The sequence below is a fragment of the Molothrus ater genome, chromosome 1, assembly GCF_012460135.2.
Source record: "Molothrus ater isolate BHLD 08-10-18 breed brown headed cowbird chromosome 1, BPBGC_Mater_1.1, whole genome shotgun sequence".
NCBI lineage: Eukaryota > Metazoa > Chordata > Aves > Passeriformes > Icteridae > Molothrus > Molothrus ater.
Genome location: NC_050478.2, coordinates 20,161,989 through 20,187,840, shown reverse-complemented (window position 1 = coordinate 20,187,840; position 25,852 = coordinate 20,161,989). Strand labels below are relative to the sequence as shown.

The 25,852-nt window shown below is 36.4% G+C and overlaps 1 protein-coding gene across 1 annotated transcript in view; it reads left to right on the top strand.

Moving 5' to 3' along the window:
• Positions 1-6,831: 6,831 nt before the first annotated feature.
• The window catches only part of MALRD1 (MAM and LDL receptor class A domain containing 1), a 234,685-nt gene continuing 215,664 nt past the window's right edge, over positions 6,832-25,852 (top strand). Inside the window, exons 1-6 of the mRNA XM_036396321.1 lie at positions 6,832-6,994; positions 11,491-11,631; positions 15,606-15,700; positions 15,782-15,943; positions 19,887-19,980; positions 23,587-23,730. Of these exons, the coding sequence (XP_036252214.1) occupies positions 6,832-6,994; positions 11,491-11,631; positions 15,606-15,700; positions 15,782-15,943; positions 19,887-19,980; positions 23,587-23,730 (799 nt within the window). The remainder of the gene's footprint in view (positions 6,995-11,490; positions 11,632-15,605; positions 15,701-15,781; positions 15,944-19,886; positions 19,981-23,586; positions 23,731-25,852) is intronic.

Sequence of the window (25,852 nt, the reverse complement as noted above, 5' to 3'; positions counted from 1 at the left end):
ATTTGTTCATTTCTTTGCTTATCCCATTGATCTCTCACTGTAAACGAAGTCACTCGAAGTACAAAGGGCCATTAACAAGTTGTTAAAACCTGCAAGGAAAGTTCTAACATTCTGGAGATCTATGAGAATGTACTACATTTCACATTAACATGACAATGCATCTAGACTGACATTCATATTCATTTATCTTAGATGCAAGGATTAAATTAATCTCTAGATCTAAACAATTTTTTGGTAATGATAGAATGAAAAATAGTCAAGAAATTAATAAGTGATAGAATATTTCCTACAGTTCCTTGAAGTGTGAAACTGCTCTAAGTAACACATAGCTCCGATTGAAAAGTGATTACTGTAACCAAAATTTTTTAATATGTCTGGGTTAATTTAAAAAGTATTACTAGGCATTTTACACTTAGGCTAGAGCTGTTTTATTGAGGCAGCACACAGTTATCCCGTGGTTTTGGTTTTTTTTCCAAGCAAAGCATGTACTCTGAAGTTTTACAGAATTTCATTAAAAGTGCTGAGCTTCTACCATTAAACTCCTGAGTGCTTTAATTCTAAGGACTTTTCCCTAAGCCTGTGCCTTCATTGCATAAAGTTGAACTGCATAATAATTGCACTGAAAGTATGTTTCAAAGGAGCCATTCTCTGTTCAGAATGTCATTCTTTTACTTAACATCTCTGAAAATCAGAGCAGAAGAGTATCCCTCTCTTATCTGAGTGGAATATTATTTCTTTGTTTATCAAGATATTGCCCTTATATTGAAGGCTGACTTAAAATTGGTGGAGAAAGGTTACTCAGCATTATTAGTTCCTACTTAGTCTTCTGGTCTAGGGGTATCAGGGGGTATCAGAGAAAGTCAGAAATTTTCAGACCACTTACTTGTTTAAGGATGAGGAAATTAAGATAAAAGGGGGGTTTTGACCAAGAGGGATTTTAATACATACCTCCTTGTCTCTTTTTCAGCAAAAATTTCTAGAAATATGTAGAGTGAGCATGACTGCTTACAAATCCCAGGAGCAGTATCATTGCAGTGATGACCTAAGGATAAAATCAATAATTTGGGAAAACTCAATGGATAAGGTTTTTTTTTTTTCTTTTTAGCCTGATTACTAAAGTATATATTTTGTTGGGACTCCCTCTAGATCTTAGCAGCCTCATTTTCAGCTCTTGGGCATATGGACATGTTTCAGGACTAAAAATTAATATTACTGGAGACAAAAACCTGGGCTATGCTGATTTAGCTGCAGTTGTGGGACATGAGCCCAGGGATATTGCTTTGTTCCAGATTTTTCCCTTATCTTGCTGTTTTTTCTAACTAATTTTATGTATTACAGAAGGAGACAGACCATTGGAAGTTTTTATTTGCTCTCACTTGGCATCACAGAAATGATACTGAAGGGTAAGCTTATTTTTCTGTTAAAAAACTCCTCTAAAGGATTTGTTTCACTCAGACGTAGATCTCTTTGAGTGGTCTGTCCTGAGGGGATGTTTGTCTGTCTCTGCTACCTGTAATGCCTTTGGTTGCTGTCTAGTCTCTGGCAACCAAGGTTAGGATACGTGAGTTGAGAAGGATAGAGCTGTTTCATTTGGTTCAATTTTTGGTTTAATTTGGTTTAATTTTTACAATACACTTTTTTTCTCCAAACTTTGAAAGAAAGCTAGAGCTATTTATGTGGTAGCCACTCTCTGGCCACAGAGAATGATAGGTACAACTTTCCCAGGCATTGTCCTGGGGGAGGCTGTGAGAAGATCAGAGAAAAGAATGATAAACAATTTTTATCTTCACTTACTGTACTTGATGTTGTGAACATGTAGAATCTGTTATAGAGATTTGTTTACTAAAGGGTGATTTCTTAATTAGTTAATGGTGATGGTATTTTAATTAATTGACTAATCTGGTCTGGCTGTATCAGACTGTCTGTAAGGGTGATGAGTTTCTTAGTAACTATAGTGTAATAAAGTGATTGTTAGGCCTTCTAGAATCATAGAGTCAATGCTAATTATTACCCAGCAGGGACGCATGCTACAACATATTTATGTTCCTTGAGGATGAAGAGAAGGCCAGCTCTTGTTCCAAGAGTTGCTAAGCATACTTAAAATTAAATTTTGGTTCCAATGAGGGTTGCATTATTGAAAGAAATGTTCCAACAATGTCTGCACACTGTGTGACCTGAAGCGTGGCAGCCACAGAGAGTGTGCAGTGGATGCCCCTGCATGAGACCAGAGCAGAGGATGAACTCTGGGAGCACACCTTGACCTTGGCCACTGGTGGGTGTTTCTTCCATGGGACCAGTCTGGAGCTAGTTTGAGTTAAACATGAAACATATTGAGCCATGTGATGTAACAGTTCACACCAATAATGCATCAGGTCCTCTGCCTCGTGGGTTTCACTCTCCTGTGAGATGATGCCACTTGCTCTGTGTCCCTTGCAGGGACCAGAGAGCTGCTTATAGGAGAGAACAGAACCAAAATGCTTAGTAGAATGATGGGATAGAAGAAAGAGCAGGATGTGCCTGAAAGCTGTTGGAAGTCTTCGGTCTGCAAAGCAAATGCTGAGAAAATCTTTATTCCATTCTTATTTCTCTGAAGAAATACATAGCAGGCAGGAGGTAGAAATGCTTCCAGCTGACCAGAGTTTATGCCAATTAATAGTTTTACTTTCTAATAGGATATTGCCTGTCTTTATGGACAAAGAGCTATTTTTGGAATTTTTTTCCCTTTCTTACATTGCAGTATAGAGAAACAAGGGCAGTTCTCAACAGCTCTTGACAGTTCGGAATTGAAGTACTTTTTTTTTTCCTAAACTCTAGTGCAGAGACAATTTGTAGTACGTGGTACACATAGGGATTTCTTATCTTCCACTGAATATTTTCTCTACTTTATCACCACCTGTGATTTCCTCTTGAATTTTATCCATTAAAAAGATAGAAAAGATGCTCCCAAATTGTTTCCCAAAATGTAATATTTCTTCAGTCTGGAATGATCTCGGACTTCAACTTGATTATATCCAGTTCATCACACCTTTTTCTAATACCATGGATTTTTTTACTTTATTAGTTGTGACTATGGTGCTCATAATGTACACTGATCAATGCATTAAGTTTGATTTTAACATCTCAATTGATTTCACTGATTTCTTTTTGCACATGGAGATTAGTGGTAAGAACATTTGCCCAGACTCCTTCTATTCAAATATATTAATATCTTAGTCCTCAACAGTTATTCCTTCCAATAACTATTGAATTAGTGCCACTTGGCTGAAAACAAATGCTGTGCAATTATTGCCTTTCACATCAAAGTAAAGAATTCTGTCAATTCCTGTTAAAAATGGATCAGTTTGGGGTAGTGGTGATTGCTTGACTTTCTGCTACTGTACAGAAGTCTTTCAGTTACAATTTGACAATTTAAAATTAGAATGGTCATATGATAGTATGAATAGTGTATTTTTGGGAAGGGGCTCTCAAAATGAAGTCTTGTCTGAATTTTTGGGAATTATTTTAAAAATACAGCTTTGTTGGTTTTATTAAAAGTCGGCTAAAATTGCTCTTGCATAAAAGATTTTGGAGGACTTTGTTAGAATTAACGATGTTTAATAAATCTTTGTATTAGAAGAAAAGGAGAGGCATGTTAAAGATTCATACTCTGGCACAGTACTGCTCCCCAGTCTGATCACATTAAAGCAAAAATAAAGAAGCAGATTATAAGTTTGCCATTTTAAAATTATATTGAACCTAATGAAATTTGGATTACTCTGAAAGGATGTCTTTATTCTTCTCTATAAGACTTTTCCCTGAAAGAGTGTTAGTATTTGCTGCAAAATTTGAACATGTTTTCAGATGGTGAAACTCATATCCTATTTTCTTTAGTTCTTTCCTCTCTTTCATTACTGATAATAACTGGCTCTACAAAAACCTAAAGGAGAATTGCTAACTGCAATCCATTTTATGCTTAAGCAAATATCTTTCTGTTCACATAAAGAATGGTCTCAAAAATGCAAAATCTTTCTGGCCCTGTTTCAGAGCCTGTTTGAACTTCTTTTTAGGACTTACCTTTTCAACCCTAGGTTTAGTATCTGAAATTTTTCAACAGATTTACTTAAGTTGAAGGCAGAGCAGGCAATCTTTTTCACTTAAGTGAAATGTGTTTTGTCTTGCCTTAAATGAATTAGGGTAAGCCAGAAAAATCCAGCTTTGATGTAAATTCAAGCAGTTTTCTATTTTAACTTTCTTTTCCTTTTAAAAAACTTCTTGTTTGCTAAAATAACTTTGGAAATAGACACAGTGTCTGACTTTGCTTGCTTTCCTTTCAGTCTTCATTTTCTCTGCAGTATTTCTCTAATGCTTAAAAAAAATACCTTTTGATAAGTGCCCATCTTCTGCTTTTCTTGACATCCTGCATATTTTTTATACTTTTCCCTCTCTGCCTTCTTTATGTTTTTCAGGGTGCTTCCAGTTCAGTACTTAAAGTATTTGTCCTTTTGACATTCCCTGAAAGTCCTTTGCTTCTGACTCATCTTCTTCTTCCTTTCTATATGATTCTCAGAAATATAAAAACCTTTGTTCTTATTCTTAGTTGACAAGAGGGGTGAACTGTTGTAATCATCAAGAAATTCTCCCTACATGTACATAGCCAAACACTTCCCAAAAATATGAGACACCTTTTCTTTGGCTTTGCACTTTGTTTGACATTCACTGAAACACTTTTCCCTTATTCACTGAAGATCCATCCGTTACACCCTAAATATTTCTGTATATTTGATATATTTTTCATTTATTTCCACTCATAACAGATTTTATTGAGGTTTTGACTTGTTTGGGCTGTGCAAATTTTCTTGTTATTAATGTTTTAGAGCATATTAAGCTGGAAATGGAAACCAGTTCCTGTAAAAATTACCCTTTGACTCAGAGTACTTGTATACAGATTTATACTATAGGCATAGCAGTACAAGTGTTAGGAAAAATGCAGTTGGAGTTTTTATAAAATGAATGAAAGCTGAAAGACAGGGAAATCCTGGTATTGTGATGCTTATCAGTGTGAGGGGAATTTAAGAAGATATAAAGGAAAAAGAAATAAGATAAAATATTGTATGTTGGAGAAAATTAATTGAAAGCAGCTGAATAGCAGAAATAGTTAAGCTTTTACAAATGTAGTAACGTGAAAATATAGGGCATATAGTTTTTGTTGCTTTTTTTTAAATATAAGCTTAAGCTTCTAGTCTAATCTGTACTTACAGACTGGAAAAAAACAATTCAATGATATGCATTCTTGAATATATAGATATATATAAAAAATATGTGTATCAATGAACTCTTAATTAATTTAGTCATAGCTCTGCTTTTTATCAGGAAGTTTTCCAAACAGCTCTATGGCCTGAGGACAAAGCATTAAAATAAAACAGCTAAAATAATGTGCACAGAAATAATGATTAAAAGGGTGGAGTTGAACCAAATGAGCTGGAAAATGCTTTCTAGGCAGAACAGGAACCTTTGTCACAATAAATATGTGCCTGCCTCTGGTGTTGGAGATAACAGGAAGTTGCATCAGTCCTTGCACTTCTTGCCTTCAGGTGATGATGGAGTAGTAGTCTTTGTTTCCTGACAAGAGATTTCTCACATTAGGAAAATACAGATCTGCAGAACATACAAATGATTTGTTCCCCTACAGACAGAGTTTGCATATTTTTCTTTACAGATACTATGGCATTTGTGCATTCCAATCAGCATACTTTAGTTACAGAGATATATCTTGTCTTATTTCTGCTCACCAGGGCTAACAGGCAAATCAGAGTTATGCATGGTGGGATGTGTGTTCCCCTGACTTGATTTTGTCAATTTGTAGGTGACACAATCTCCAGACCTGCTGGCATCAGTTACTTATTACAAGCTGTCTCTTGGGAATTTTTTTTCATCCCACTATTCCTATTAAAAGAGTGCCATACTTACCTGAGTGCCAGATTTATTTTGTCTAGTTCTCACCGTTATTTGCCTTGCAAATTTTGCAATTTCCCTACTGGCACTCCATCCCTGGGTTTGGGACATCTAAAGTGTTTAAGCTACTTCACTAAAACAATTTCCCTGATTTCATGTGATGCCAGGCTGAATGAAAAAAGTTGATTCAATATTCTCTCACAAGGTTGGCTCTTTTGATTGTTTGGATCTCCAAGTCCCCCCTCCTCCATTTGAAGGTTCTTGAAATTTGAAGGTTCTTTAGACCAATGATGTTGGTCTAAAGGTGTGGCCAGAACCACTGATTTGGTGAAATATTAAAACACTGTGAAAAGTATGACTGAAACATCTTCCTACAAGAGACAGAAGTCAGTGTGCTGATTTGCAATCCCTTTGATGCAAAATTGATTGAAATTTGAACTTCTCAACTGTTTTTTTGCATTGGATATACAAACTTTTCATAAATTTTGTTAACATTTGTCAACTCCTTCTGAGCAAATAGAGATCTTTGTGGATGTTGGTCATTTAGTAATTCTACCCCGTTTTCCTGTTGTTTTCTTATCTAAAATACTTTCAAGCCATTGAGCAATAAATCCAATCAGTAAGTTAATGATATACAGTTGACTTTCATAGCATGTGCCAATATTTTTTACTCATAAAATGTTGTATTCAGTTAAATATTATCCTAAGACACACCAGGTGGAAAGTCACTGCTTTGCAGAAGCAGTGATTTCCTGTAAGCTGCAGATTAAGAAACAGGTTCTAAAAGCATCTTCCAGAGAGATGGGTGTAAACACAGCTTGGAAAAAGGCACTTCATGACCAGTACTAGGCAGTTTCAGTGATTATTTTGCAAGTGAAGGCTTGGGTAGTAGCACAGCTCATGAACAGACTCCTGTACATCTGTGTGCTGTATTGCTTTGCTCCAGTGGACACCCAGTCATCCACAGCAGGTGGGTGCCAGCGTGGGCATGGCTTTTCTGCTGCACCTGGAGAAGTGTGCATCTCCACCAGCTGCTGTGGGGACAGCAGGGATGAGAAGCAAGGTGAGTCTGGTGGGCTTAGCAGATTTGTTCCCCTACAGGCAGAGTTTGATACAGTTTGGTAACCGAATGTGACAGAAGAAGGAATTTGGGGTCATGTTCTTATGTTGAAAAATGTTGGGAATTCTTTTTTTTTGTTTTTTTTTTTACCCTCTTCATTTTCTAAAGTTTATTCTAGCTTCAGTTTGGTTTTTCATGCTTTCCTTCTTTTTCAACATTTGTGAAGTGCAAGACTCTCATGAGTCTTCATATGGATATTACATTGCAAAACAAGTGTTTCCTCGTCCAAATTCGATGAAGATTCAGCTAGTATTACTTTTTTCCTTAATTTGTGGGAAACTTGTTTGATAGAATTCAGATTTAATATAAAATACCTAGACCAAGGTATAAGCTGCAACTTTTTTTTTTTTTTTTTTTTGTCTAGACAAGGGTGGAAATTTCCTTGAATTCATGAACGGATTAGCAACTGATTATCCTAGCTTAATCTTTGTCACATGCTTTGGTTACAAATACAATTGGTGCTATTTGCTGTAAGGAATTGATCTAAGTGGTGAGAGTGAATTTTAACTGCTATTCTAAGACTAGCTTTGAATCAGAATTCTAGTATTTCTGGAATACTATACTACAAAATGCTGCTGAAAATAATTTCATGTCATGTTTTTAAGCCCATCTGGAGATGAAACACCACACAGTCGCTTGCTTGTGCTGGAATAGGGAGGAGAAGTGTAGTAAAACTTGTGTGTTGAGATAAGAAGACTTTATTAATTGAAAATAAAATAAAGTAAAAACAGTGGTAGGGGTAATAATGGTAAATAATAATGATAACAAAAAGGAAAAAATACAATTATTGTACAATACAATTTGCTCTCTACTCGCTGACTGGTGCCAAACCTCCCCTTCCTGATCCCAGATCAGCTGTGCTTCCAGCTAACTCCCCCATTTTATATAGTGGGTATGACCCTTCCCAGCTATGCTCCCCCTTGCCCCAGTTTTGGTGGTTTTCTTTTATTGTTTTTCAGAATATTTTGAGTTGGAAGGGACCCACAAGGATCCCTGAGTCCAACACTGAAGTGCATGGCCCACATGCAGACCGTACCTGGAGCCTTGGTGTTATAAGCACCAGGCTCTGATCAGCTGAGCCAGCCCTGCAAACTCCTCACTGGCAGAGCATGTGACAAAGGGGAAAAATAAGTCCTTGCCATAGGATATCTATGACTTAGCAAAAAACTGAAACATCAGCTGTTATCAACACCACTGTCATTCTGAATACACTGTAACAGCTGCTGAGGAGAAATTAACTCTTCCCTAGCTGAAACCAGGACAGATGTGTAAGGTAGTCCTTCTCCTTTAGGATTTTTGTTCTGAGTCCAAAGAAGAGCTTGGATTTATCAAATATTTTAATTCTAACTAGAAAGCTTATCTAAGTTCTCCTACTCACTACACAACAAAGGAAGCTACCATCTTTGTTGGGATTTTAAAATTTCACTTTAAGTATAAAACAGATGGTCTTTAGATGAGCCTGTATCTATCTGTCCACACTGAAACCTGCTAATTAGTGCATTTTAGCAGTCACTGAATTCACCTGAAATCTGTGAGAAAGAGCAGTAACTTAAATCTAGGTTCTTCAAATTACAATTGTGTGTCCAACCCCATAAAGATTTTCTTCCTCTTCTAGGACTCCCTGTCATATCCAAATAGGATGCAGAGGTCTGTTTGGAGCAGGAGTCTAAAATCAGCTCTAGGATACTTGCTTTTTATTTCTCTGCAAATACGACATTATTAGGACTGTATTGGATATCAGTGCATTTTTCGAAGTTTCCTGTGCTGTACAAAAATGTATTACATGACAATGGCTGAAATGCCTGTTGAATTCCCTGACATGTCTAAGACATCTCAGGTTAGCATATATTTTTATCACTGGCACAAGAGGTGGGTAAGCTAAGTTCCACTGCAAAGCCATGAAATCCTCATTGTGCTTGGTCTTGGTTTCTTTGGAAAGGGCGTTTACTCCAGGCAGCATTTTTTATTGTCCCTGCAGAATATGGAACAAGAAGTGCATTCTTCCATTATCATTTATGGACGCTTTTTACACTTGTCTCTTGAGGAATGCAACTATAGACAAATACTTATATGAAAGCAGAGAATTAAAGGTTTCCCCAAATACTAGCATGAGCCTATGGTCTCTGTAAACACCCTAAATATGAAATTATTTTGCATTTCATGTGAATGAGCCAGAGGGGTAGAAGTAGGCTTTGAGGGACAGGCTGCATGCTGGGACTGCTTGGATAATGCTCTGGATTACTTCAGGAGATAAATCAGCTGTCAGACATGACAATACAGATCAGGGAGTCAAATTGAAGATTTTTCCTGCTGCCAATCTTTTTTAGGCTTTGGGATTATTGCAAAATTATTTTTCTGCTTAGATTTCAGGTCCTGGTGTCATGTTGGTGAAAGGTTCCTGCTCTTTTCCCTGGGCTTTGGTCAGATTTAAGGAAACTCCTCATTGAAAATATATAAAAATCGGAATTACAGTTTTTATTGTTCATTTGGTCTTCATACTGCAAAATGTTTGCTGGGAAATGAATGATAACTAAATACTCTGATATATTTTTGTCCCAGAATATCCCAAACTGAGATTTCATACACATGCACACTTGAAATAGAACCTTTAACTGTAGTCTGTTCTTGTGAGACTTGGAATTTTTTCTTATAAATTATATTCAATTCTTTTTTTGTTCACAGGAAACTCAGCAAAAATTATCTAAAAAATCCCACACATTTCTTCCTTCTGAACTTTTCCTCTCTATGCAGTGGCATTACCTTTGTAAATCTATCTTCCAGCAAATTTACATTGGTTTGCTTTGAAGATATATTTTCTGTGAAAATGAATATTATCTTGAAAACAATGATGAGTTATTATTTCTTTTAAATTTAAAATGCTACAATTCTTGCCATTTCATGCATATTAATTTGCAATTGTTTTTTTCAGGTATGACAAAATTCTTGAAGAAATATTGAGTGTGATTTGGTGCATTTCATGCAATGTCAAGCAGATACACTTCAGTAGTGTTAGTGCTTTTGCTGAACCTCTGACATGCCGTTCAGCCACTTAAAGATCTAAGGAATAAAAGCAGCAATAAAAAGTTGGTTGATGACTCAGCCAATCTGCACATTAACTTGAGTCTGGAATGCTTGTGTGAATTATTTCTATTTTTCCCTAAACTTGTAATTAATTGTTGCAGTAAACTGATATGAATATGAAAGTCATGAAATTGAACATTGTAGTGTGATTATCAATGCTGCAGTTGCAACTTTATTTAAAATGACCAATGAATTATGATAATACAGGCTAGACCAAAATCATCAGCAGCGGCCTGGAGCAGGAACCAATTGGGGAGGGAGTGTGAAGGCATTGTAGCTCCTGTGTCTCACCAGAATCCCAATTAGAAGGCAGGATCTTGGCCACCTTCCTCTGCTGTGTAAGACAAAGAGCAAGGGAACTGAAAGTTTCCACACAGGACACAAAATCTGGAGCCAGTGCCATGTACTGGCCACTCTGCTTGGGCTGGAGTTGCAATAAGTTTGTTCTTTACAGCTGCTGGACTTCTTTTTTAATTAAATCCTTTCACCAATACAAGAAGTACTTCAAGGAATGGAGCTGTCCAGTCTGTCAAGCACATCCAAGCACTTCCATTCTGCTCGGATACATAAAGGGCTGTTGGACACCTGTGAAAAACCAACACCTGTCCCTCCAGCCCAGTAAGCAGTTATTGATCTGGTCCCATACCTACCTCAAACTGCCTGAATGAACTCATACACCAAACTGGGCTTGGTGCCAGAAAGGTGTCCTGCCTCCCTTTTCCAACATCCACTGCTCTACAGGGGAATCTGGAAGGGGGAAAATGCTCCTTCCTCACCACACTGTGACATGTACTGGAAGAAATAAGAAATTGGAAAGGCAAATGGGGACACTATACAATTCTGAGGATTCATTGTGCCTCTTCTTTGAATGATGTGGAATAAAAAAACCCCCAAACTTTCTCTCTTATTACATCCTGGTGTTAAGTCTTAGTTTTTTCTGCAAGAACTCTGGAAAAATTTTGCACTTTAGAGCTGCAGTGTATTTTAAGAAAAATCTTTGCATACAAACTATAGTAGCTTGGAGATTTTCCTACGAAAAGGTAACTACACACATATTTGTAATGAAAAGAACATATAGTAATAAAATATAAATGGATGAGTTTGGATTTCATTTCCTGAAGGAAGGACTTGGTTGTTTGTTTGAGGCTTTTTTCCCCAATGTTCCTTCTCAGTTCTCTCTTCCACTGCACTGTTTCTCTTCGTTCATGATTTAAACATTCTGGTGTTTCTCACTTTTTTTCCAGAAACACTGTTCAGAGTGCTTCTGTATGTCAACTAAGCAGCAAGTGATGCTGAAAAAATATCCCTTTGCTTCTATTTTTAGGCTTTCAGTTTTTTGTTTGTTTGCTTCAATCCAGGTTCCTCCTGGAACAACTGTGATTTTGAAACCAATCTATGCAAAGTTTTTCCTGAATTCAATTTACAGTCCAGCTGGATAAGAAGAAATGGTCGATCTGGGATGGGACCACCATACTCTGACCACAATGGGAATGAGAGTGGTAAGACTCCTCATGATCTTTAGGGAAACCATGGACTCTTACATATTATGTAGCTTTCTATTTAATTTACTAAATTTTGTTAATTTCTTGATTGTTTAATTATATTCTGCTACATGTTTCCTGAGCTCTTTTGTCTTTTGAGATGATTTTGAGGTGTCTTTAAAGTGATTGCAATTACAATAAGGGGAAAGGGGAGGAGAAAGACAGACAGTATTTCAGTAAGAAATTCTTGTTATCATAGAGGAGAAAGTCATCCGTTTCAAAAGATGTGTTTACCTACCAGAGTGTTCTTTACTTGTTTTGGAGATATTAGGTGAAAAATTCAGTCTTGATGATTGCAAAGTTTAGAAAAATGGAGACATATTTTCATGTTTTCTTGGACTGGTAAATGCCTGGAGTGTGTGTATCTATCATCTGTGGCTAATATTAATACTCCAAATATTTGGAGAGAAGAGTACTTGGTATTTGGAGACAGGATAAGCTTTGATAGTCTCTTTTTGAGCCAGCTTCTTCCTAAACCTTCTTACAATTCTACTTTACCTTGAAGAGTGTCTCTCAAATAAGTAATATCTTTTCTCTATCCTCAGACAAAATATACCCTTTATACTTGTCCTATGGCCAAATTAACCCTGCTTTTCCTTCTGTGATACATACTGTAATACACTATCTGTTTATTTCTCTTCTCCTTATTTTCTGTTATTCTCTTTCCCTTCATTTCCACCCCACCCTCTCATCCCTCCTGGGCACAAGCAGTGCTTTGGAAGCCCTTGTGGTGAACACCTGAAGGTGGGCATGCCTTGGAGCATGTACAAGAGAATCCTATGTGGGATGCAGGTGTTGTTGTGATTAGCCCAGGTGCTTTACACTCCGTTCCCAAACTATGTTGATCTGGCAGTGTGGAAATCTGCACTGTTCTAAAGCAGCGTCTCCTACACATTGCATGAGCCATCAGACAGGTAGAAGTTCCCAACAACAACGAGTATAAATTGGCCGTTTCAAGGGGAATGTATGGAAAACTTGCTTAGAAATCAGCAGATGAAAATGAAACCGAATTTCAAATCTTTTAAATTGAAAATAACAGCAACTAAAAACCCCACTCTAGGTTTTACTGCAAATTCTCATTTCACAATGGACAATTCTCATGATACTTTGCAATTAGGAAATTTTTATATGTGATGTACATATGAATTTAGTAACTTCAGTTTTTGCTTGTGTGTACCTCAGAAGCACATCCTGCTGTGTATACTATGCTTCCAAAGATAAGGCTGCTCTTAAATAAGTGTTGATTTAAACCAGTGTTGCACAAAAAAGTGAGCAGCTACCAAACCTTTTTCATAAACAAAAGCTTTTTCTCGGGTGTGCAAATTGTGAAATAGTTTAAAATAATAAGTCTTTTCTCATTAAGAAACACATTAAAAAAACCCCTCAAAGTAGCACGGAATACAAATGTGGCAAATTCTTGGCTAGAATCAAAATAGGTTCACCAGGCAACAGTCTTGCCGTAGCTGAAATTTCTAGAATTTGTGTATGATTGGTAGTATACACCACATTATTAGTGTATCTTTCTGGTGTTTGCTACATCCTAATCAATAAAAACTGGTGGGGAAGGGAAAATCTAACTTGTACAGGCTGCCAAAGCCAGCAAAAGATTGAGAATCCTGAACTGAAGTGTTTGTTTGTTGCAGATGAAGCAAACTGTTCAGTCATCTGTATTGTTCACATTTACTTGTTTTGGCCCTTCAGTCACTGTTGTATCTACCAGGTCTGAATTGTGCAGTGGTCATGTTAATCTAAGTTATTTTATTCAGGTAGCAGGAAGCTCAAATACTTGTAGCTATTCAGCTTTCTGAGAGGCTGCATACTCAGATTGGCGAACTGAATAGCTAAGGAGATTTAATTGTATTGTAAGGAGATTTAAATGCATTGTATTTATTTGCTTCTGTTTTTCTACAGGGAGAATGTCTAAACTGCACTTTCATTTTCTAAAGGGCGATTCTAATTGCCTTGGAAATCTTTATCTTCTTATGGCAGTGAGTGGAGTTTTCCCACTGCTGGTGACTCAACAGACTGTGTAATCAGTTTTATGTTGGTTCCTGCTTAAAACCCAGAAACGATTCTCTATCGTGACAACTGAGCAGAATATGCTCTATAGTAGAGTGTTAAAAGGAAGACTTCCTGCCATCAGGATAAAACACACACATTAGCAGAAAAGCAAAGATCCCTTGGTAAATTTAACTTCTTTGAAGATTTGTGTAATCATTTACTAGAACCCAAAATATTTCCTTAGGTCTGTCTCTTGTGGATTTTTTTTTTTTTTCACTGAAAAAGTAATTGAACAAAACAGTGACAACCACTTTAAAAGAGCCCCAAAAAAATCCACAACCTGATTTTACTAGATGAAACTATTCTCCATGCCGAGGTGTAATGTGAAATGACTGTTCAAAGAATTTCTTAAAATTAGTATGTCTTCCCTATCTGTGTAAAACTGAAAATTCCAGTGGCAGGTGAAAAATAATTTTTTTACTCTTAGACACATGCATCTTTAGAGAACTAAAAGAAAAAAATTCAAAATTTCATGGAAACTAACATCTAATGGAACAGATTGGAGTCAGGGACAGGGCTCTGCAGAGACACCAAGCCATCTGTTGTGGGTAGGAGCAATACCCTTACAGCTGGCAGCTCTGAAAGTGCTGCCTGAGCAGTCAGGAAAGGTCCAAAACTTGGGGGCAGAATGGCCATTGCCCTGGTAGCAGGCTGCAAAATGCTCCTCTGCGGGGGATTGCTCAGCTGGCTCCAGCCCTGAGCTGGGCTGGTGGAGCTTCATCAGGGGCTCTCCAGTTCACACAAGGATGAGAGGTCAAGGTGGGTAGTTTAGTAAATGCAGTAGTTAGATGTTTTGATCTATCCTCTGCTATTTGGTGAATGTATTAATCTTTAGTTTTAGGACTTTTTTCCCTTAAGTCCTGCTTGGCCTTTTTTCTAAAAGGTTACTAAATTCATCTTCCTCCTTTCATTAGCATGTTAATGTCAGAGGACAAGTTACTTGGCATTGTTTGGAGTTTGGGAAGGGGAAGAGAGGAGAAAGGAAGAAAAATAATTAAAAATAGATCAAGTATTTTTCTATTCTTTCTTTTTCATCTTGCATCCTTAGCATCTAACATCTCTCAAATCTTTGTGCTAAGGAAGGGCCAAATTTTGACTTACAGTATTTGATATCCTGAAATAGGGTGGTTGCCTCCCATCTGTCATAGGATCTGAAACGATATTGTCAGGAAGAGACACAATCAGTCAAAGGGCATGGCAAAAACTATAGTTCACTGACTCCTCTAAAGCTGTTACACTTTCAAGTGAAACAAGGACTTGTTTTGTAAATGAAAAATAATGGTGTCTTTAATCGTAGCTTTGAAATTACTAAGACAACTTTTTATATTGGGAATATACAAGGATGCCACATCTTTCTCTCAAGGCAATTTTCCAAGCAGTCAGAACACAGACACCACCAGTTTTAAACCTATGAAAACACCGCAGTCTTCTCTCCCGTGTTCCACATCCTCTCAAAGACCTGAACTGTCATGACAAATGTGTATTGTTGTTTACAGCAGTTGGAAATTTGGGCATGAAATATATTATGATTATGTACTCAATCATTGGAGCTTAAAGTCTTTGGCTCAGCTTTCTGAGTATGTCTCACTTTGTCCCAAAATGCTGAGTATTCAAGACATCACCACATGAAATGTTTTGGAATCCTGCTTAAAATTTTAGCTGGAACACGGAGCAAAACCATGACAATATTGAATATGGAAAAAAACCTTGGATCACAATGACTACAAGTGCTATTAATCTTTTCTGGGGAAACAATTCCAGTTGGCTTTTTAGTTATGAATTTATACCTGTGCATATTGCTCTCCTTGTTTTATTGTTGTGGTTTTTTTTTTCCAGGCTTCTAAGTTTTCTATTTTTATTCCTTTTAATAGCTTATTTCCTCTCAGTGTCCTCTGAAATGCAGTTCTCTTCTGCAGCTTTAAGGACAAGTGTTTTCCTTCCAACTGATGAAGAACACCTTTGCCAGGTATTTTGATGCACATTCCTTGTATTACACTGTTTGCCATAGTATTTCCCTAGAATAATCAGACCCTCTTCTTTTTCCTAGATTAGATACCATTATTGGGTCAGTAAAATGAGCAGAACATTAATGGTGGGGCTTCAAAAGCTCTCTGAAGATACTGTTACAAACATTTGGCAAGTTTCAGGAGAGCTACGAAATCAGTGGAACGTAAATACCATCACAATCAATAGCACCGAAAAGTTTGAGGTTAGTAAATTGAGGTTACTCTAAAGGACACTTCTTAAATGGTTTATAAATGGTGGGTCTTTTTAATAGGTCAGCATCAAATATTTTGTAATTGAAAAGAAGGAACTGTCATGAGGTAAATGAGAAAAAAAGCCATTTTGAAGATCACAGTTTGCATTAACAAATACAGCTTGTTCTTAAGTCTTAATGGTGTTAAAACTGACACCAAACTTTGCATAAACTGTGCATGTGTCTTAAATAAAACAATCTCATTGAGCCATAAATTATCTACCAGCCCATAGAGGTGAGATATTTGTGATCCTAACTTTCAGTACACTATTCCCTTAGCCTCAGTCTAACTGGACTGACAAACTCAAGGTTTCATTCATATAGAAAACTGCATTTTTTACTATGAGATACTGTTTTATAGGGGTACCACAGGTGACACTGTACTTAACTATTAATTGCAGCTTTGAGCCTTTGTCACAGAATACATGCAAATGGTTTAATTTTGCTCAAAGCTACTGAAAAGCAATGCGAATGTCATAGGCTATTTAAATGTTTTTGCATGTGCATTTAGAAAAAAGCATTAGCACAGTAAATGTAACTTAGGGCTATAATATTGTGGGTGATGTACACTCACTGCTATGCATAATACTGGAGAGAAAGTGCGGAGCAGAGAAGAAAATGAGAGGCCTTTCCTACAGCAGTTACTGTGAAGTTGCTTAGCATGCAAACCTGAAGGCATGGCAGCACAACCTCGTTTCCATAAACCAAATGAGTACTGTAATTACTTGGTCCCATATTGCGCTAAAGCATCCAACAGAATCTGATTTTTGAAGTAATACTGGCCTGCTCAACTCTTCTGAGAAGGTATATTGCAAAATACCTGTACCCAACTCAACATAAGTATCAACATTGTTTTTGTTCAGTAACTTGCCTCTACCTGATAAGAGTGTATGTATAGCAATCTGAGGTTGTATTGGAAGGGCTTCCTTCTAGATTTATTTTTTCATCATTTGTATTACTTGGCAAGCTGAATTAGTCTGGGAATGGTTAATATAATATGGCATCTACTTCCTCTGAATCGCTAGGTCCAATCCTCATTAGATTATTTCTTGCAAACCTGGTTATCCTTTGGCCTCTATCAAGTGAACTGATGGGCAGAGTCCAGAGGCTGGTGTCAAACTTAATGCAGTAATCATTACAATTCACTTAAGAAGCACAGCTCAGAACCTCACAAAACCTAGAGTCTGAAGCTGAGCAAATTTTCTTCTGCTTGCACATTTTGCTCCAGTGACAACTTGCAAGATATCACTGTCATACGAGTGAATGTAATTCACTTGCCCTTTTGCACTTGTTTTATATGACAAGCCAACAGGGATAGCTGCAGCATTTTTCAAGATAAAATTGTGATTATTAATGTTTCTATGGGAAAAAAAATGATGGGAGACAAAGAATTTTTATTTGGATGTACAAATCACTTTGGAATAGGGTGCTTTAGTACTTTCTTAAATTTTAAAAACACATTTGAAGTGAGATTTTAGTTAAAATTTACCTCTTAATCTCCACTGCTTATTTTCTTCACTCATTTTGATGTTGACTGTTTACAGTTATGTCTCTTCCTACTAAGAGTCTGGATTATATTTATGGAATACAGAATTTAGTTTGGCATTTAAAAATCTCCATTTTATGGAGTTCTGAAATGCAGAGATTGCCCGTTTTTAAACTACTGAACAAGCAGAAAGCTCAGTATGTCTGTTTTGGCTGAGTTTTGGAGAACTGTTTCGTGGTATTCTCTCCAAGCTGCTTTTGCTCTGATTTACTGAGGACAAATATCTGTCTCCCAGACTTCATTAAGGAAAAGGATTCTAGGTTTGCGGTTTATTTCTGTCTTTATGCTTGATTCCTGTTGTACGTTGTGCTTTGCAGCTGTGCTGCAATCTGCTCCTGTGGCTGCTCTGTGGAGCCAGCCCAGCTCATGTTTGATCCCACTGCATCCCTCTGCACATTCCATGCCACCAATGGAGCTGCAATGTTCATTTGATCTGGTGCTCACAGACATTGCATAGATAAACATCATTGCAGCTATGGGCAAATAGTGCCACGAAGACTTTTTTTGCTACCAGATTGTGAGCTTAAAGAGCTCTAGAGTTTGTGTGAGAAGGAAAACTGAATGGTTCCTTGCTGGAATAAACTTGGGTGTGAGTCACTTTGGTTATTACTGGAATGAACTTAGGGAAAGTTAGCTGGGTATCTGCACCAGATAAGCCTGGATAATATTTTTTAAACACAAGCGTGTCTGGAGGCATCCAGTGTTATTATCTTCTGGAAGTGGGGAAATTGAGCGACTGTTAATGAGTTTTGAGGAAACAGGTTCACAGAGATTTGTGTCCTCTGATGGAATATGATCTTGAAGCAGCCTCTGATTTTGCTCCAGCAAAGTAAGCTAGTCCCTCTTTAGTGATTGTCTAAATCAGTTTTTCTCACTATATAATAAAATCTGACTATGAAACCCCAAATGCAAGCTATAAGTAGATATATATTTTAAATGAAGTTATTAATTAATAAATTTTGAGTTCATAATGAAACATCACTGTGAAAAGGTAAAATATCTGTCAAATCCTTGATGTTAAATACTATTTCTGATGTTTCTAATTACAAAATAGTGCATTATATTGTTTTAGGAACTTATTTGTCCTTGTGGTATTGTCATGAAAGTACACATTAACTGCACATATCATTGCAGCAGAATTCAAGAATTCAAAATACTGTTTTCTGAAATAAATCAAATGAGCAAATTTCTAAGATGCAGCATTTCATTCACATAAACGTATTTTTGAATGTAGTATGGCTGCCATTCTTGTGCAAGCCAACTGCAGGTTCAGTAAAGCAAACAAAAGACAAAAGATTACACCCCTCAAAAAAATTCCAATTTATAACACAATGGTCATATCATTGGATAAGTTGTGTCATCTTACACAGCAAAAAACTCAGTTCTTGGTAATTTATGGGGTTTCTGCATCAATCTGTTAAACTATGCACAATATTGTTGCTGAACTCTCTAGGTATTGCTTGAAAAATTATTGCTAACATTGTGGATTCCTTAATAAGAGCTAGAATGTACCTCTAGGTAGATTCTGCCTCCAGGATTCTGGAAAACCCTGGAACTGTTTCATCCCAAGACGTGGCTAGGGAATATTTTAAGCAACGTTATTCATAAGATTGATTTGTGGGGTTGTTTTGATTGGTATGTTTTTTGTTGTGTTTTCCCAAGGATTGCTATTGATCAGTCAGTTCCCTTGTACACCACTGCCGAAAATGTGTAATAGTCTGTGCATTTACAAATGTGGATTGAAATCTGTGCTTAAGATGGAAAAGTAAAATATTTGTAACTTCTTGTGTACAGAAGACTTTGGTGGGAAAAAAACAAAACCCCATTGTTGTAACATTGGAGCAGAATAGCTGTCAACCAAGTACTCCTCAAGATTTGTTTTTCCTAAAATGTGATGAAAGGCTTCTGAATAATGGTTTTTTTGCTCTGACTTTTCTTCAGGTTTTTGAGAAATTCTGAAATCAACCAGAAAATGTTCATATTTCCAGTCTCTGGTGGAATAATGGCTTGACAAAACACAAAATCGTTTGTGTTCTATTCTTTAACTGTCATGATCCTTGCTTAGATTTTAAGACATTTTACTGTGATTTTCAGATCCTTCCTGTTAAATTCTACTTTAATCTTGAGTTAGATGATTGGACTACCTATCTGTGCTCAGGTGAAAAAGCCACAGATGTGTCAAAAAGCCAGGATGGTAATCCTCCAAAATTGTTAAATGAGTGATTAGAGTTCTCATATTTCCAATAGATACCCCATGGACTTGACTGGCATATACTGCGGGTTTTTTTTTATTTTGTCTGTGACACTGATAAACTCTGTTTCTTGTTGATTTGCTGTTAATCCCTTTAGGTTATCTTTTCGGGGATGGTGGAGACCCAGAGACAAGGTGAAAGTGTTGCCATTGATGATATCACCTTTAGTGAAGGATGTTCTATAGCACATGGTAAGAATAACTGTTTTGAAAGGAGCCAGGTCATTTTACATTTAATCTTTTCCTTGGATTAGAAGAGATAGGACAATGTAATTGTTTTGCTATTCAAAGGCTTTTTTAACTCTGTAAGTGTTTTCATTTGGCTCATTTTCATTTCCCTAAACAATCATCTGTCTTTTCACATGTAAACACAATTGCACAGAAAGACAATACTTTAATAAATCTGATACATTATAAATGTAGGGCTCAATGGGTAAAAAAGATCTACTGGTTTTGGCTGAAGAATTGATGTGTTCAGCCAGCTCAGGCAAAGCTTTGGAGCTGACTAGGAAGATTCCCAAGGCACTCGTGTATTTCTAAATGCAAGGAGGTCCTGATCCTCAGCTGTGCAGTGGGGTTATGCTGTTCTGCTCTGCTACATCCAAGAGCTGTAATGTCAGGCTGGTCACCTCTGCAGTCAGACCATCCCTGCGTGTCAGGATTCTGCAGCAAAACATTTCCTATTTCCCTTTTCAACCGTACATATTTTCATGGAAAAGGAGTGCTACCCATCCTAGCATAAATTAAGTTGCTTGCTGCTCTGTGTTACACAAGAGTATTGCCCTCTGGCACCTCTGTCATCCTCAGGTGAGTGCAGCTCTGATTCAAAGCACCTCCTTTGTTTTTTTCTTTCTTTTATTCTTGGCATGGGCACAGAGGGTTTAGACTTTAAACTTAACTTGAGATATTAAAAGCAGTGTTTGACACAAACCAAGCTAGGTTACATGGTTGATTTTGTGTGTACCATACTCCTAAATAATGCTCTCTAGATTTCCCTGTACGAAAATTCTATTGAAAAGAGATGTGGGTATCAATCTGTTAGAGTGCTAAGCAATTTCAAGCAGATCACATTAAGAGCAAGATACAAACCCTAATTTAATGATGCCAGCAGGCATATTTAGATTTCTGTAATTCTACATATGTACTTGTTTAACCAGTTGCTGTGGGAGATCTGTTTGTAAAAATGTATTGAGTTTTTTAATAAAGTTCTTCTAAAGCAAAAAAAAAAAATCAAACCAAAAAACTCAGGTATGACATGAAACACTGTCTCAAAGAGATGGAAGAGGGGAAAAAAAGGAAATTGGTGTATGTTTTCACCATATCTTATAAATCCAGGTGTTAAACTTACCTTACATGTCAGCTGTTGAACTCCATGCTGTGCCTCACAGATTGAGCTGCTGCACTGTTAAGTGCCTCAGGTATATTCTAATAAGAGCCAGTTCTTATCCTGTGTTTCCTCATTAGGAGAAGTCAACTTCATTAGGTGACATCTAAATGGCTCACAGCAGCCAAAAAACAGGGTCAAAAAATCTTAGTTTTCTCCCTGAAAGAGAAATGTTACTACTGAACATTTTCCAATAATTAAAAGAAAAGGTCAGACTAATGGTTGGTTGAATTTGAAATAATTTTTCCTCTAGTCCTTATGGAATGTCTGGAAAAGTAGACTTTTAATGAAAACCACTTTAATTTCATGAAATCCCTAGTTAAAACTTGCATTTTAAATGTATTCCTCATGATTTTTATTCCCAGTACAAATGCACAAAAGAGATTACCTGGACATTTGTATTCATTAGCATGGCTATGATTTTAGGGCTGTGAATAAAATATCTCAAGTTTTTGTGCTTTCAGGTGTTTCTTGATGCAAACTGTGATTCTTAAATATAAAAGTAATTTCATTATGCTTTAGGTTCTTCCCTTCTATCTCTCCCCTGTCTCCCAAACTGCCCCACTCAGTCTGTTGTCCAGTTCTGCTAAAGACTAAACTTCATGCATTGAAAAAAATGTAATTAAAACCCTATAATCAGTATAGCAATTTAAGATATTCTACAGTTTGTAATTTCCCCAACAGCTGCCACCTAGTTTGTTATCACTCAAAACCCCCACAGCTCTTTGTCATACGTTTGAGTATGGGCTACAGAAAAAAAACTTTGGCTGTAAAAACAGAAAATATGAAGTTATTTTCTGAAACACACATAATGTAAAATCTCTATTAATTAAGACTTTAGTAGACCTTCTGTTCAAAGGCTTCATATTGTTATCCAAGTGGCTGCTCTGCAGAATTCTCTCTCAACTTCCAAAAAATTATGTATGTGAAGAACTCCACTAAGAGTGTCCTTCTGATCTCTATATAGAGATGAAAGCAAAGAGCTCCAAAGCATGAAAGTGGAATTATGTAAGGGAGAATGAGGCTTTTGTCCTCCTAAAGTCACTTGTAATGCAGAAGTGACAAAGCCTCACTGCAAATATATGGTTTTTTTCAGGAGAACTGAAGTAATCATTTATGTATTACTTATAATGTATAAATTTTGACAAAAATACAATATGAATACTTCAACTGACAAAATCTTAAACTTAATTCCTTAGTTAATTCTAATCCTGCAGAGATGTAGCCTTTAATATTACAGAAGCAGGTATTTGAGATGAACTGCTACAGGGATGGGAGTCAGAAAATCCAAAATACTAATCTTAGTGTTGTCTGACATGCTGTGGCATTAAGAGCTAGAAAATGGGTATTTTGACAAAACAAAAAACCCCTCAAAAATATATAAAACAAATTAAAGGAAAAACCCCACAGAATGACTCAAAATGTTTTGTATCAATGCTTCAAAAGTGTTAGAAAAAGATCTTGATTCCTTTTGAAAGAGTTTGCAAATTTTTTTCTGTGTTGAAATTTGACAAAATCCATCCTTTTCCAGACCTTTGTGGAATTTTGCATTTTCCGTGGGAAACAAGGTTTTGACAAGCTCTTTCTCACATAATACACATGGTTTGAAAACAGCACACATTTATTGAGGACTAGAACAAGGAAGAAATGAAACGTTTGCAGCACTGCCTGGACAGCTCATTTCACTGAAGTGTCAGTAATGTGAATAATACAATATCTCTCAGATGAAGGAGACAGTAACATCTATGTGAATTAACCTTAAACTGTTTTCTTCATACAGTTAGGAATCTCTGTGTTTTCTCTGAGATATTCTGACTGCTATTTAATAATGTGACTTAACCAGGAGATTACCTTTCCTCTGCAATAACATTAAGAAGTGGAACTTCCATTGTCATAGTGCAATCCTGCTTGAAATCCTGAGGCAGCTAGATTAGTCAGGCATACTGTTAAAAGCCCTCCAAAATATGTGGTGATGCACTCAGAACCTTTCTGTCTCTAAAAAGAAGTATTCTCTTACAAGTATTGCGGAGATGCGGAGTTTAACCTGTTAAAAGTGATTTTTCTGTAGCTATCACCTAGAAAAGTAAATAGGTATTTCTTATTATTGCATGTCAGTTTTTATGTTACCTGGCAACTCTCTCTGTGGAATTGAATTCATGAAGGTTGTGATGACTGGCTAACATAAATAGCACTCCATTGCTTTCAAAGAAGCATCTGTCTTGAGGGAATGATTTCTTAGAGTATTTAAAGATGGCAGGCTGAAGTACAGGGCAGCAATCAGGGATACACAGGGCTTTTGAAGCAACCTTTTGAAGAAGCAGAAATGTTGCCAAGGAGTTTAATAAGCATAGATTTCTAATGGGGAATAGTTTCATAAGGAATGACTTCTTAAGAAGTGATTGTTTGTCTTTTAGTACCACAGATTTCCATTTTTGAGCTTGGCATGTGTGAGTGGCACTCAGACCAGGCAGCTGAGCCTGCTCAGGGGGCACGGCTGCAAGCTGGGCACAAGACTGCCTCCTGTTCCTTCCTGGAGGATTCCAGCAACAATACTGAAGGTGGGGATTTAATTTAACTCTAAATTACTAGCTGTCATGAAGAATATAGTGCTTTTTATGGCAAGACGGTGCCTCGATGCCAAAACAGAACAAAACTACAAAAAGTACTTGTATGTATTTTGTACATAATTTAGGTTTTGTTTTGGCTGTTTAATAAAGACATCGTGAACATTCCTTCTGGTAAGACATAAAATATATTATTTTAAGAATTAATGATTTTTTTCCAGGTATTAATGAAATATTTTAACATAAGAATTCTAATATAAACTAATAATAGTTTTATTATCCAGTTTATTCTTTTTATGAGATCTGTGCAATAATTTGGTGAAATGAAATTAAATCAAATCAAATTCATCTATATCCCCAGCCTTTGTGTGTGTGTTTTTCTGTTTTGTTTTGATTTTGATACTTGGCAGTTTGACTTGTGTAGTACTATTCTGCTTGAGCATACAGTCTGGAACTTCATTTTAAACCTTTTATTAGGGCAAATGTAAAGAAACAATTATTCTAGGAAATAATGTTCTACCTTTAAAATCAATAAAGTCAGTCCAGATGCAATTTTAAGGAGAAAAGACCACTTGTTTTTGAAGTCACTGTGTATTATGTCTCAATGGGTTTATGGGAAAGGTTTTTGAAAGCTTAATGATCAAAATCTCTGAGTGTTCTATTGTGAGATGGAATTGTCTTGCTTGCTAAGTGTTTGCCTTGTGTACTGAGACTGCCTTCAGAGGAGTCAAGTACTGCTAGTTGTAATAGGACAGTCTGTGGTGCAGCTTTGAAGAACTGATATTGTGGAGATTACTGCTTGAACTTTGAACCCACAGAAATGGAGCACATCTCATTGATAGAAGCTGAATGAATGTTAGATATTGTTTTTATTTAAAAAAAAGAGCATGCATTTCAATACATTCTAGTAGCCATAAGTCAAATTATTATTGAATAGCAAGGAAAAGTGCCTGAGTGTATACACTGTGTTAAAACTAACTTTTGCAGTTATGCATAATGAAGAGCATAGAGTAAAGCAGAGTTTTTTTCCTCTTAAATGTGAAGAGAAGACTCATATCATCTTCCAATTTCCACTAGGGTATCTAAGAAAAAAGAGGCTTTTCATTTGATTTTATTTGAAAAACCTCCCTGAAAGTCATTGTATCTGTGCCACACCTTAACATGACATCTTAAGGGCTGGTAATGGGTATGGATTTTCCTTTTAGGGCAATCTTGAGAACACAAAAGATATTGAAATTCTGTAAGGGCTTTTACAGGAATGTATTACAAGCACTGTCTGTGGAAAGAGAACATATTTGGAAATATTTCCTGCAGAGGTGCTTGGGCATTATTGTATGGATATGCACAGGCAGCTGAGTAGGCTGAACTTCCCCCACTGCTTAGGGAAACTCCCTGTGCTTCTAAATTGTAAAGAAAACTGAAAATGTGTGAAGAAACAAGCATCAAAAGAACACAAAGAATTAAATTCATCACTAATATTGAAAAGTATTGAGAAATCTGAACTGTGATTGCTGACCTCTCAATAAATTCAGTATTTCTATTCATGCAGATGTGTTGAGACATAAATTAAGAGGTTGAAAATAAAAAAATTTCTATAAAGTAAAGACATGGTATGCAAACTGCAAAAATACCATGCTTAAGGGCTCAAACTTGCAATGCAAATAGCGCTTGACTAAGCTTCATGTTATGATTTTGATCAAAGATTTATTCTATAAATAGAAGAGAGTTAAAAAATAAAATTATAAGGAAGAGGTCTAAACAATTATATTTATAAAGAAAAGATTTCTTACAGCCTTTGAATGATCCTCCCTTGGTGATATCCCTAAATTTAATAAAATGCTTTCTGTCATTGGAAGACCTTTTTTTCTTTGTTTCTTTATTGCTTTGTTTCTCTAGTTTTGTATTGTAGGCAATTTATCTGTAATTTTTCCTCTTCATTTCTCTAATGTCAAAAGCTCTTACAGAGGTTTTATATTCCCAGTAATACAGTTTAGAAAGTGCTTATTTTGTTGTTTTTATTTTATCATGTATATTTCATATATGCCGTCATAGTTCCCATAGTTTATGTTTCTTACATTGGATTAAGCAGAAGCAATCACAATACTTGCACAAAATG